Source organism: Gymnodraco acuticeps, unplaced genomic scaffold, assembly GCF_902827175.1.
Source record: "Gymnodraco acuticeps unplaced genomic scaffold, fGymAcu1.1, whole genome shotgun sequence".
Taxonomy (NCBI): Eukaryota; Metazoa; Chordata; class Actinopteri; order Perciformes; family Bathydraconidae; genus Gymnodraco; species Gymnodraco acuticeps.
Genome location: NW_022992193.1, coordinates 85,708 through 100,097, shown reverse-complemented (window position 1 = coordinate 100,097; position 14,390 = coordinate 85,708). Strand labels below are relative to the sequence as shown.

Genomic DNA, 14,390 nt, shown 5'->3' with positions numbered 1-14,390 from the left:
ATTAAGTATCATTTTTTGAGGTCAACTGTGGAAGAGGGAAAAACAAGTTTGGTTTATTGTCCAACAGACCAGATGGTGGCAGATGTGATGACAAAACCAGCACCAAAGTTTATGTTTGGAGAGTAATCATTTCTGTAAGGTAGAGAACCGTATCATATTTTTTTGTTTAAAGACCACAAATGTGATATCAAGTGGGGGTGTTAACATTCATGTAAATGTGGTATCAATTTGCATTGTAGTTTTGACAGCCAATAACATGTAAGGTTAAAGTGCATGTATAAATAAAGCCACGCCTCCAATGTGAGGGTCCGTTGAACGAAGTACTGCTGTCTCAGACGCTATATTTTCCTCTGCTACACTTGATTGTTTTATCGGGTGCTAACAAATAAATGTCTCTCCTCCCAGGTGGTCCTCCCCACCTTCATCCTGGAGAAGCGCTCTCTCCTGGAGATGTACGCTGACTTCATGTCCCACCCGGACCTGTTTGTGACCATCACCGACGGCAACAGCCCGGAGGACCGCATGGTGCGCTTCGTAGAGTATTACCTCACCTCCTTCCACGAGGGCCGCAAGGGGGCCATCGCCAAGAAGCCCTACAACCCCATCATCGGGGAGAGCTTCCACTGTTCCTGGAGGGTCCCCAGGGAGCCCTCGCAGGGGGGGGCCGACCCTGCCACCCCTCAAGACCCCTACCAAGTGCGCTTTGTGGCTGAGCAGGTGTCCCACCACCCCCCTGTGTCCGGTTTCTACGCTGAGTGCCAGGAGAGGCGGATGTGTGTGAACACGCACGTGTGGACAAAGAGCAAGTTCATGGGGATGTCCATCGGGGTGTCCATGATAGGGGAAGGTAAGCCAGCACTATCTCATTAGATCACCCAGAAGTAAAGAGCCTGGCTCACATTCTATGGATGTGCTCGACTAGTCAAATAAAGTTTGTACCCTCGCCAGAAGTCAAATAAATAATAGTCCTTAAACTCTTATTAAAAACAGCTATTAAATAACTTGATACACTGCCTTCCTTGTCAAAGCATCTGTCGACTACAATTGTTAATGCTAATTTCAAATGGTGGTTATAATATATTAGGCCTTTCTCCAACTCATATGATTTTGTCAAATAACTGATTTGTTGATTTTAGTTTTTGCACAAAGAATCTTTGCAAAAGCACCACTTACTTTCTTGTATTTACCTGAGGTTATTTGGAAATAAGTCAGACAGGCAAAAAAAAGAACTAATCGACTAAAGAAATAATAGAATTATGTATTCTTCGCTAAGTAATATATGAACCTCAAGAATAAAGTATCCTAACTGATAGAACTCTGGTAGAGATTAATTATGGCCAACAGAATGGATGGTAATGAACAAATTAGTTAAGGAATTAGTTGTTTCTTGATTTAATTTGTATCTGTTATCCTCCCAGGTTGTCTGTATTTGCTCGAGCACGATGAAGAGTACACCTTCACGCTGCCTTGTGCCTATGCCCGCTCCATCCTCACTGTCCCCTGGGTGGAGCTGGGCGGCAAAGTCAACATCAACTGCGCCAAGTCGGGGTACTCTGCAATCATCACCTTCCAGACCAAACCCTTTTACGGCGGCAAATTACACAAGTGAGTTCCTCCTGGGGTTTCTTCTTACAACGCCTGCTGTCCCTGTGTCTAATTGTTCAGTCTGAACACAGGGTAACGGCGGAGGTGAAGCACAACACCACCAACGCGGTGGTGTGTCGTGTGCAGGGCGAGTGGAATGGGGCTCTGGAGTTCAGCTACACCAGCGGAGAGACCAAGACGCTGGACGTCACCAAGCTGCCCGTCACCAAGAAGAGCGTCCGGCCCGTGGAGAAGCAGGGGCCCACTGAGTCCAGGTCAGAAAAAAGAGGGTGGATTTGTTGCGTTTTAATGTTTAAATCTATCATAAAAGCAGTGAAATATGTCAGCAGAGATGGCAGAAGTACACACATCCTTTACTCAAGTAGAAGTACAGATACTCATGTTTAAAAATACTCTGGTAGAAGTACTGACTAAACTTCTTTATTCAAGTAAAAGTAAAGAACTATGGCCTTTGGGTTAGGGTTAATGTACTTAAGTAAAAAAGTACCCATAACTAGCAGCTGCTTTAAAGAGTACCTGACCTCCCTTTATATCAATAGAACAATAATGTCATTGTTAGCTAATGAATGTTTCCATGCTGAACAACGGCAACATGACAACGTTTTCATTGGTTCCTCTTCTTTAGAGAAGACCAGGAAATGATGGATACACGGATCGTGTTCAAATCAATAGGCACGCAATGACTCTAAATAATAATGATCACGCACCAAACACACATTCAAACTAAAACCTGTTAAAAAATGTAAGAAGTAAAAGTAAAAAGTCGTCAGAAAAATAAGTAGTGGAGTAAAGTATTGATACCAGAAGAATTTACTTAAGTACAGTAACGAAGTATTTGTACTCCACTACTTCCCACCTCTAGCATTAAGAAGTATAAATCCAGACTACAGTTTATTGTGTAAAACATTCAACAGATATATATCATCATAAAACTCCCTGGGTAAATACGCAAATAAAGCAGTAACTTCTAACATTTGTGCTAAACTTTCTGGAACATAAATGCGCCCGTTGGACGTACTCAATTTCAAAATTGACGTGATTGATGTATCAGAATTAGGGTTTTTCATAGAAGGAACTACAGATCTCCATACATTGGAAAATACTTTTAATAACAGCCAGTAAAAGATTCCATGTAAAAAATAGTTATTTAAATGCTTTAAAAATCAGGCTATGAATATGGCCTCTTAAGATTGTAAAATATATATATATATATATATATATATATATACTTATTACTTCCACAATGTATTTCTTACAATAAGATAATTATTTTATGTGTGACAACTTTTATAAAACATTATATAACTTTGGTGACAAATCTATAGAGAAAATACATTTTTATTTTTTTATTTTGAATGTTATGTGTTAAAAACACTTTATGCAAGCACATTCTTCTCACTCATTTTAACGGTTTCCCTGCCTCCAGGCGTCTCTGGCAGCACGTGACAAAGTCTTTACGGCTGAAGGACATCGAGAATGCCACGGAGCACAAGAGGATCCTGGAGGAGAGGCAGAGGACGGAGGAGAGACACCGTGCTGAGACGGAGACAGCATGGAGGACCAGATACTTTGACAGAGAGGTGAGCAGGAGACACTAAATACATAAATCACCTTCAGCATAATTTCTGTCTCCAACTGGTCAATTGTCCAAGAATCAGCATCACTCAGCGCAGGAAGTTTGGTTATTATTTATGTATTCATCTCCCAAAATAGATTCAGTATTTTCTTCTTTGTCGTCTGCAAATCTGAATTTTTAACTCGACCCCTAAATAAATGATAAGATGAATGACCATTGGATTAAACAATCATGCTAGCTAGCTGCAGAAAATGAAGACCTTAGGCATTAAAGGTGGAGTAGGTAAGTTTGAGAAACCGGCTCGAGATACACTTTTTGTTATATTCCATAGAATGCTCTTAACATCCCGATAACAATGAATATCTTAAGTGCTTTGACAAAAAATCCATAAAAAAAATTCATCTGTGGAAGCCGTAATACTGTAAAAAGTACAACCAATCCGGCTAAACGGATTGGATTGCCGCCCTGTCTGTCAGCCTTCCATCTCGTGCACGCACAAATGTATCTCGTGCCCTCATTGGGCGTGCCGTCATTGGGCGTGCATCAGAGTTGTGGACTCGAGTCACATGACTTGGACTCGAGTCAGACTCGAGTCACAAATTTGATGACTTGAGACTCGACTTGACAAAATCACAAAACACTTGCGACTCGACTTGGACTTGAACACCAATGACTCGGAACTTGACTTGGACTTGAGCCTTCTGACTTGAGGTGACTTGATCATTTAATTCAGGGGTCTCCAACACGCCGATCGCCAGCTGCCGTTAGAAGAGCAGACTCCCGTCGGGGAGAGCAGAATCTCCAGCCGCTCCTACTCTTGCTGAGAATCCTTGCAGGCAGGGGCGGGACTTTATTTAGCTGGGCCACCATGCGGCCAATCATATGCGAGGACACACTAGGATCATACCATTATGTGAAAGAAGGGTGGGGGGCACAGCATGTGTAGTGGTACAGGCCAGCTGCACGGGGAGACGGGGAGCCGGATTTAAATGCAAGCAAGTCGCAACTACAATAAGCATGTTAGTTAATGTTAATCAATACAGCTCCGGTGATCCACTAGCACCCCCCCCCCGTGAATCTGAATTTAAGGCCCTAAGAAGGTCTTAAATATGACTTGGAAGGTCTTACAAATTATCGGATTTGAAAGGTACTTCTGTGTTGCGATAGCGTCTAAATGTGTTTTGGGGGAAATGTCCGGGCTGCAAAGTAACCAGTACGGTAACAGCCTTTCAGTTCCCCCCAACAATTTGTATTGAATTAAATCAACATGGAACCAGTAATCACTAACTTTGTTTCCCCCGGCCCCTTATTGGAGAACACCCAGCTAGTAACCTAGCAACCAAGCTTCAGCTCATGTAGCCTATCTTCGAATCTACTTGCAAATTAATATGGGGAAGTGTCAGTTCAACCGTATTTGGTTGGAAAACATCTAATTTAGTGCTTGGTTGAAACCAGTGGAGGGGAACGTGTTTGAAGCCCGCTGCACCTTTTGCAAAATAAATTAGCGTTTGTTTTGCTAATGTAGTGTTTGCTAATGTAGCGTTAGCTAGTAGAACGTTAGCTAGTGCAGCAGCTCCCGCAACAACAACGGGGAACCTCCGGGCGAATTTGGGTCTACGTCAACCCTAAAAGCGGAGGTGCTGTAGACGCTAAATACCGTGGCTAAACACCAATCATACAACAGCAACGATGACATAGTGTAGCCAAGGCAGCAGAGCTCTGAATATAGCTCTTGTCACACACACACACACACACACACACACACACACACACACACACACACACACACACACACACACACACACACACACACACACACACACACACACACACACACACACACACACTAGGGCTGCTCGATGATGGCAATAATCAAGATTATGTTGGTCAATAATTAATATCACGATTATTAAATGCGATTATTCATTGACTTTGAAAACATCCATTTATTGAACTTTAAAACAAATAATAATTTGAACAGTATCTTTTTAACTGTTGATTACCCTGAACGTATAATTCAACTGAAAAACCAATACAAAAATTAATTAAATAAATAATATCAAAATAATAAATACCAATAAACAAGATCAACAAATATTTTAGAGCGCACTTCCACAAGCTATTAAACATATATAAATATGATAAATAAAAACAAATTAGACTAAAATGAAATGGATCAAAAATGTTGTAGTGCACTGTCACAACCTAGCAAAGCTAAATAATCGTTTTTTCGATTATGTTGTTTTCGTAATTGTGGCAGGCCAAAATCGTAATTGCGATTAAAATATGATTAATTGCACAGCCCTAACACACACACACACATACACATGTGAAGGTAAACTTCTGTTGTTGCAATGTTGAGGTAGAATGAAGGAGTCTGGAACGTCGATTAGCCAAAGCACTGAGAGTTTTATTGATCACAGTACATTAATTACATACGGCCGGGAGATCATCTTAGTTTCACACTGTCCTGTGCTCCACCAAGATAATCTCTGAACCAAAGCCACAAAACATCGCTGCTACACGAGGAGAGGCCGGCCCACAGAAAGCCCGCGTTTACCTAATCAATAGCCGATGGGAGACAATGAACTACTTGTCTCAAAGAGATCCAGACAAGCCTCAACCCTCCCCCACGGATATAGGAGAAGCGTTTGACCTGTGACCTCAATTTACAGAATAGTCTTTGGCTGCTTCTCAGGTCGATTAAATGAAATCCTTGCTTCCCTCACTTGCGTCGTTTCCCTGCGTTTAGTCCCTCCCACCAGGGAAGCATGGAGGGACGCAAGGAAACCACGAGAAGCAGGGAAATGAGTTTTAAGAGCAATGGGACGTCCTTTCCTCCGGAGCGTCACGTGAAGCGACCTCCGTTTGTGATGACGCTGCACAGCTGATCGTCTGACAGCAGCCAGCTCTGTACCCGTTATTTCCACAAACACCCCCGCCTCTGTTAGTGCACATTAACTGACACACACATTAGTATCATCTGTTGTAGATCCAAATACATGAAATAAAATAAGAAGTCATTCTCAAAAAAGATAAACGCCATTCTTAAAATGTATTTAAACGAACAATAGTTTGATTAATATTGATTAGAGTGCACAATCGAAATAAAATAATTGAGAGAAGAAAAAGAGATATGTTATCTATCAAAACCCAGTTAGATTAACATTCATTGGATTGCACACTTTGTTTGTTTGTTTGGATATGTAGCACATTAACATTTTAATAGCACTTAATGACTGACTGAATGGAAATGACAATAAATGAAAATGTAAAACGAAAAAAGCGATCATGAAAATGTTTCCAATAAATGAATAAAATGATTTTTGACCACTTTGTTGTTCAGATATATCACATATTTGTAACTAAATGAGACATTAATTGAAACAAAACACGGTATAAACTGAGGAGTGAGTCCCGTGAGATTCATGTATTTTCTTCACTCCGCTGGGAAACTGCTCTCATGTCAAGAAGCATCAGATCAGTGCATGCACTGCCTCGTCCAATCAGTGAGCGATACACAGTAAGGGGGCGGGGTGAGTATCTGAGGATTTCATCGGAGGATGGTCTGGTGGTTCCTCGGTTATCGCTCCTCCATGATCGCTCCTCGCTCCTCGATCCTCCTGCAGAAATAAGAGCCATGGGACGGTACTCAAGATGGCGCAGGCAAATCAACTTCCGGTGAGACCGAGGACCAAGGAGCGAGGAAATGAATATAGTCGACCTGAGAAGCAGCCTTTGACTGATAAGTCAAACACATGTTTGCAGTATCACAGAATCTAAGAAACTATAAGAGACTCTATAAACAGATCATATTAAAATATTCTCTTACAGATTCACTCTTTTTATCAATCTATTGATAACCAATTAACATTAGTCTAAGAATATTTCAGTCAATACTTAAAATCAATAGGCGTCTTCAGAGTTGGGTGGGCTCAGATACATTCATTACATTAAAAATAGAACAAGATTGAAAAACACTTCAATCACCATGATTGAACACAGTCAATCATAATAAAAATCATCTCTCTTCAGTGCTTGGCATCTTTTGTCAAAAGGCACAATAATAAACACATGGGATACAAAATATTATAGCAAAATATATGTTTCAAAAAATAAGATCTTTTATCATTTATCACTCAGTTAATCTCATTCATCAAACACAAATTCTAAATCAGCTTACATCTCAAAGATTTGCTTTAAGGCAATTACTTATTAAAAACACAATTAGGATTATAAGAAATCAATTGAGGTATAAATCAGAATCATGAGAGATCCAGCTAAGGTTCCTAGTTTAAGGTATACATTCACAGTGATGAATCGATCAATCTGTAAAGTTACAGTGTCCTCAATCTTTAACATTACTTTACGTTTACTTCATTACGCTTTATTCAAGAGTAAGGCACTTAGTAATACATTTATTTCATTCAAATACATTTGTTCAAAATCTGAAAAGGAAAATTAGACATTTTATTTGTATAACAACCTGAAAAGGAAAAATCAGACATTTGTCCTTTAATCAATTATCAAAACATCTGTTCTTTATTCAGAATATCAACTTTAAACAACATCTCAATCGCTGAATGGAGGTACCCACGGGTCGGAGATCACGATGGAGACCCAGGGGTCCGGAAGCTCGGCATTGTACATTAATATTGTGTCCTTTACAGTCGAATGCTCAACTAGCCTCTGTGGGGCCTGGAGGGCAGTCTTGGCAACCCTTCGTATGGCTAATTTAACCACAGTGATCAAACAGATCACTAGGATTAGCACAACCAAGATAAACACTGAAACAGTAACAACACATTTAACCAGCCCCGCTCCCCAAGATCCAAAAGTTCCACTTAATTCCCCAAATGTAAACCCATGAGTTTCATGCAATTCTTTTATTCCCCTGGCAGTATCATGAGCCATGTCCATAACTTCAGGTGTGGCATCAGATATGAAAGAACAGCATTCACTTCCTATCACCTTGCATGTTCCTCCTTGGGCAGCTAAGAGGAGGTCAAGCGCCATACGATTCTGTAGTGCTACTGTCCTAACTTCCTGCAATTCTTTGTGTTCAGCTAACATCGCTGTGTTGGATACATTTAGATGATGTTCTACAACTTTAGACAATGCGACAATTTCCTGCTGAGTAACATAAATACCGTACCAAGGCAAGAATAGGCTAGCTATCTGTTGTCCTTGTGTAATTGACCTGCTGTTCCTGTGTAGAGAGGGAAGTATTGCTGCAATCTCAGTAGCCTCTACTTTACGGATTAAAGGGATTAGGTAGGCTAGATAACAGGTACCATAAAAAACATCATATGGCACACAGCCATAGGCCCGGTCCCCACAAACTAAGTAAACTCTCTGTGGGAGGGGAATTCTGGCTATATGTACTCTCACTATGGCGTTACAGTCGCTGTGTCCCACATCAGGAGAGGTGTGAGATCCTACTGCATTCTGGAAACAGATGGACACATTCTTCCATTCATGCACAACAATTGGGGGAACATATACTGAGCAGTCACGTGTAGGGGGCTTGCCTAAGGGTATTGGCTGCGTACAGTCATGTATTTTAACCTCAACGGAGTCCACTGTTCTAGAGCCAAACCAGGGCACAACTGTTACCAAAGCTTCAACTAACAAAGCGGGTGTGTGTGGTTGCATTGTACATGTTGGACTTGTAAAGTTAGCTGAACAATTAGTCTGAGCTAGAGCTAACTGGAATCTGTATTCAAAAGCTAGGTTAACATATTTCTTCACATATTAGTTTTAAAAACATCAAACGTTTGAAACCATCAGGCAGGTCATCTTTATTTACTGTATCAACAATGAGAGAGACTAAGCCCTTGTACTGTAAAGGTTTTTCAGAGTCTATGGGGTAGGAAGGAGTATAACAATCCTCAGCCTCATCGCTAATTGTAGATGCTATGTCATTCCAGTTTACTAAACCGTAATCAGCTTTTGTGAAAGGAATTGGGCTAAACATGGGAGAATGCATTGATTCTGGCATATTTTGGCACAACCAACAGTTGCTAACATTACGTTCATGTGCGTAGTCTAACATTAAACTTACTGCAGAATTAGTTTTAGTTTGTTTAAAAGGAGTAATTAAGGCCTTTTTTGAAGAATCTACCTCGCCTCCTGATTGTTTAAGTGGAGTAGATGGAACATTTGTTTTGCTATTTGGTTCAGTAAATGTGCATGCAGTATCACCTAGATTGGGAACGCGGTAATCTGGCTTCCGCACTGTACATTTGACCTCATTCCTTATCAGTGTCTCGAACTGTTCTACCGTGCTACACCACAGTTCTGGGGGCATTTCTTCGATGGTGTTAAGAGCCATCCTTACCCCCCTCTGGTACGAACCTGAACCAAGAGTACTGGCTTTTTGGATATATCTCCCATGTTGGGTAAACTGAGGACACAGGAAACACAATAATACAGTTAGATGAGTCACATATTGAACTTGGGCAGTTAAAGGCAATAGTCTCTGACTTATGATCAGGGAGGGAGACAATCTTCCTTATTCTCTCTCTTTGTGTCTCTTGCACCATACTGAATGTCTGTGTGGTGTTTGGATACAACCTGTCCTTGTCGCTAGGCACTTCTTTGCCCGTTGGTGTTGTTTTGCCCTCAGGGCCTGGACCTTGAGTGGTCAAGTCGTCTGCGCTCTTAGATAAGAGCATCTTATTTTCTCCCTCAGACGGGCGAGGTCCCTCGCCACCTGTCGTTGGGATTTTCACAGCTTCATCTAGCAGGGCGTTCTTGGCCAGGTACAGTAAACCCAGAATGACGATGATGATGACTGCCTTCACACGCCAGCATCCGGTAGAGGAGAGAGACGACATCTTGAAGCGTGAATCCACTCCGTTCTACCTTGTACTCTCAGGGCTGTTCTGGTCACTATTAATACCTGGAAAGGACCTTTCCACCTGGGAGACAAAGAATCTTTTTCAAGCGATTTGATTAGTACATTATCACCAATCTGAAAAGGGTGGGTGGGCTCCTCACCAGGCTGGGGGAGCCTGTCAGCCACCTGCCTGTGAAACTTTCTCAACATGTCAGTTAGATATTTGACATAGTTAGTCATGTAATCCTCTGTCCACAAAAGAGTGTGTCTGTGGGGCATTACTGGAGGACTAGATCCTGTGAACATTGGCCTTCCCATCAATACTTCGTTTGGGCTGAGCCCTGTCGTTGCATTTGGTGAGTTTCTGATTGAGCACAGAACTAGCAGCAGCGCGTCTACCCATTTTAGTCCTGTGGTCAACATTGTTTTAGTGAGTTTTTCCTTTATAGTCAAGTTCATTCTCTCAACCTGACCTGAGCTCTGTGGATGATAGGGAACATGCAATTGCCATTTGAACCCTAACACTGTAGCTAGACTCTGGGTTATCTTAGAAATGAATGCTGGACCTCTGTCACTGTTAATCCCTGCTGGAACACCAAATCTAGGGACAACATCTTTGAGAAGACACTTTACAACTGTTCTGGCGTCTTCTTTTCTGGTAGGGTAGGCCTCTAACCATTTGGAGAACTGGCACACTATTACCAAAATATATTTGAATCCTTGGCATGGTGGCATGTGCGAAAAGTCAATTTGCATATTTACAAAGGGCCCCGAGGGGGGCGGTAAATGTTCATGCTGAACTGGACCTTTTCTTCTTCTTGTCTGCTGGCATATCATGCATCTATCTACAAGGGTCTGTGTAAGGCAAGGCAAGGCAAGGCAAGTTTATTTATATAGCACTTTTCAACACAAGGCAATTCAAAGTGCTTTACAAAAAATGAAAGAGATTAAGAAAATGGCATTTAAAATCAGTCATTAAAAAGAAAAGCTAATAAAATCAACATTAAAAGAAAAAAATACATGGATAAAAGTTACAGTGCTGTCAATTAAACATTAAAAGCAAAAGTACATGGATAAAAGTTACAGTGCAGTCTAAGATATGAATAGTTCAATTAAAAGCAGCGACAAAAAGAAAAGTCTTCAGCCTGGTGTAGCTAGTGTAATGCCTGGAGCAAACCATTGTGACTTTATAATCCCATTCATCCCTCCTTTTCCTACATGTGATTTGCCATGTGCAACATGTGCCAAAACATGGAGGAATGAACGGGGACAGACCATCCGGCCGTCTGGGTGGAGCCACAAGCTGGACTCAGCGTCAAGTGTACAACCTCGTCTTAGCCATAAATCTTTCTCCCTACCATCAGCGCAGGCTTGCATGTCCGCGACATCATTAAAGGAAGGCAAACAAATGGTTTCTGCGGGTTGTGTCGAGGGGCATTGGAGCACCATAGAAGAGGAGGAAGCTGCTGCTTGTTTAGCCGCGGTGTCGGCTAACGCATTTCCACGCGAAATAGGATCATTAGAATTTGTGTGAGCAGCACATTTAACTACTGCTAGCTGTGCAGGGAGCAGGATAGCGTCTAATAGCTCAGCTACTAACGCATGATGTTGAATAGGCTTACCAGCCGATGTTAAGAAACCGCGCATTTTCCACAAGACACCAAAATCATGGCACACACCAAATGCATACCTGGAGTCTGTGAAAATGGTTGCAACTCTACCTTGAGCCAAAATACACGCCCTGAGCAGAGCATACAACTCTGCAGCCTGAGCTGACGTGCCATTTGGCAAGGCCCGGCTTTCTAAAACTTCCCAGTCATTCACAACAGCGTAGCCTGCTAAGTGTACTGTGTCAGACGGCCTGCTCGCAGACCCGTCTGTGTATAGAATCATATCTGAATTAGGGATAGGAGTTTGCAACATATCAGCTCTGGGGGAGGAAGACATGTCAATCTTTGTGACGCAGTCATGTGTTATTTCAAAATCTGGAATTGGCACCAGTGTAGCTGGGTTTAGGGGGGGGGAACGTTTAAGAGTGATGTGTGGACTTGAAAGAATTACCGCTTCATAACCAGATCGCCTTGCTGCCGTCATATGCTGAGTAGCAGAGGTGTTCAGAATATGCAAAACTGCATGTGGGACATGTACTACACAGTCACTGGCCAGTACAATGGGAGAGGATTGTTTTACAACTATCGCAACTGCGGCCACAGCCCGCAGGCATGAAGGCATACCAAGCACCACAGGGGAGAGTCGAGATGAGTAGTATGCAACAGGCTGGAAATTAGAGCCATGCTTCTGCACCAAGATGCCCGTTGCAAAGCCCCCCTTCTCATGGACGTGCAGGTGAAACGGCTGATGGTAATCAGGTAGACCCAGGGCGGGAGCCGATGTGAGGGCTCGCTTTAAGTCCTGAAAGGCAGTGTGCATGTCCTCAGACCATTGAACAATGTTAGGGGCAGCCTGCAGAGTGGCAGCACGCAGGACAGAATCCATCGCAGCATACTCAAAAATCCAGTGTCTGCAATAATTTGCCATGCCCAAGAAGGAAAGCATGTCCTTCTTTGTGCGAGGTGGTGGTACTTTGTTCAACAGACAAATCCTTGCTGGCGAGAGGAGACGGTGTCCATCCCTCAGAATGTGACCCAAATACGTGACCTCAGTCTGGCAGTATTGCAACTTGGCCAGGGATGCTCTGTGTCCGCATTCAGAAAGTCTTTTCATGAGCAGAATGGAGTCGATGCGACAGGCGTCTTTATTGGGAGAAGCTAACAACAGGTCATCTGCGTACTGAAGCAAGGTACTACCTCCTGTCAGGACCAAAGTGTCCAGATCTCTCCTCACAGCTGCTGCATACACTGTCGGAGATTCAACAAACTCCTGTGGGAGGCGCGTGTATGTGATTTGTTTACCTTTAAAAGTAAATGCAAACAGATACTGGCTGTCTGGATGCAGAGGAACAGAGAAAAATGCTGAACATAAATCAATCACTGTGTAGTACTTAGAGTCCGGGGGCAGAGAAGCTAAAATCGAATTGGTGTCCGGCACTATAGGAGCTGTCGGAACGACAATAGCATTAATAGCTTGCAAATCTTGGACAAAGCGCCACTCATCAGGGCGATTGTGTTTAGGTATGGGTAGAATTGGAGTATTACAGGGACTAGTTGTGTAAATTAACACGCCCTGATCAAGCAAAGATTGGATTACTCCTTCAATCCCCAAAATGGCTCTATGGGGCAAATTGTACTGTCTGATAGCTGGCAATCTGGCGTTGGCTTTAAGTGTTACTCGATGTGGAGGCGCTGAGGCAACAAAACCCACATGATTCTTGTGTTTTGCCCATAATGTAGCCGGGACTTCTGAAAAATCTGAGGGGGGGGCCATACTCTGTGGGGGGGTTTGGTTGTAAATGAAGGAAGGTGCTTTGGGGAAGAGCAATCGGCTCCGCGAGACGCAGCAGGAAATGCTCCTCTCCAAAGTTAATTACGTTAGGTGTGTGTGTGTGTGTGTGTGTGTGTGTGTGTGTGTGTGTGTGTGGTGTGTGTGTGTTGTGTGTGTGTGTGTGTGTGTGTGTGTGTGTGTGTGTGTGTGTGTGTGTGTGTGTGTGTGTGTGTGTGTGTGTGTGTGTGTGTGTGTGTGTGTGTGTGTGTGTGTGTGTGTGTGTGTGTGTGTGTGTGTGTGTGTGTGTGTGTGTGTGTGTGTGTGTGTGTGTGTGTGTGTGTGTGTGTGTGTGTGTGTGTGTGTGTGTGTGTGTGTGTGTGTGTGTGTGTGTGTGTGTGTGTGTGTGTGTGTGGTGTGTGTGTGTGTGTGTGTGTGTGTGTGTGTGTGTGTGTGTGTGTGTGTGTGTGTGTGTGTGTGTGTGTGTGTGTGTGTGTGTGTGTGTGTGTGTGTGTGGAAAGTGAGGCTTCCAGCTGGGACTGGCAGTGGGCTGCCATGGCCCCCACCTCCTTTGGGTTACTGCCTGGCGTAACAGCCACCGTTATGTAGGGGAGGGTTTCTTCAACATGGAGAACCTGCTGGGGTGTTGTGAGTCTGATGGGTAAAGCACATCCTTGTCGGGAAATGAACAAATATTGTTCACTTGTCAACCGATCTGATTTGTTGCAAAAACCTCTTACTGATTGCGCGTAGTCATCTGACGGATTAAAGGCTGCTGTGCAATGACAATTCAACACAGGTCGCATAAGAGACATTAAAGACGCACAAACCGGAGAAATGCTAGCAATCTTCTGAATCCCTGTTGTGGAGAAAACAGAAATCATGTTGAAATCTGGAAATGACCAACAATAAAGGTTGTCTCGCGATGATTGAATGAATTGGACTGCCTGATAGACCTTACTGTCAGGAATTGATTGAAAACAATCCATC

At 42.9% G+C, this 14,390-nt stretch overlaps 1 protein-coding gene across 1 annotated transcript in view; it reads left to right on the top strand.

Moving 5' to 3' along the window:
• The window catches only part of LOC117539293 (oxysterol-binding protein-related protein 11-like), a 54,086-nt gene that overhangs the window by 6,579 nt on the left and 33,117 nt on the right, over positions 1 to 14,390 (top strand). The window contains 4 exon segments of the mRNA XM_034205405.1: positions 406 to 847; positions 1,419 to 1,605; positions 1,677 to 1,859; positions 3,032 to 3,185. Coding sequence (XP_034061296.1) covers positions 406 to 847; positions 1,419 to 1,605; positions 1,677 to 1,859; positions 3,032 to 3,185 — 966 coding nt within the window.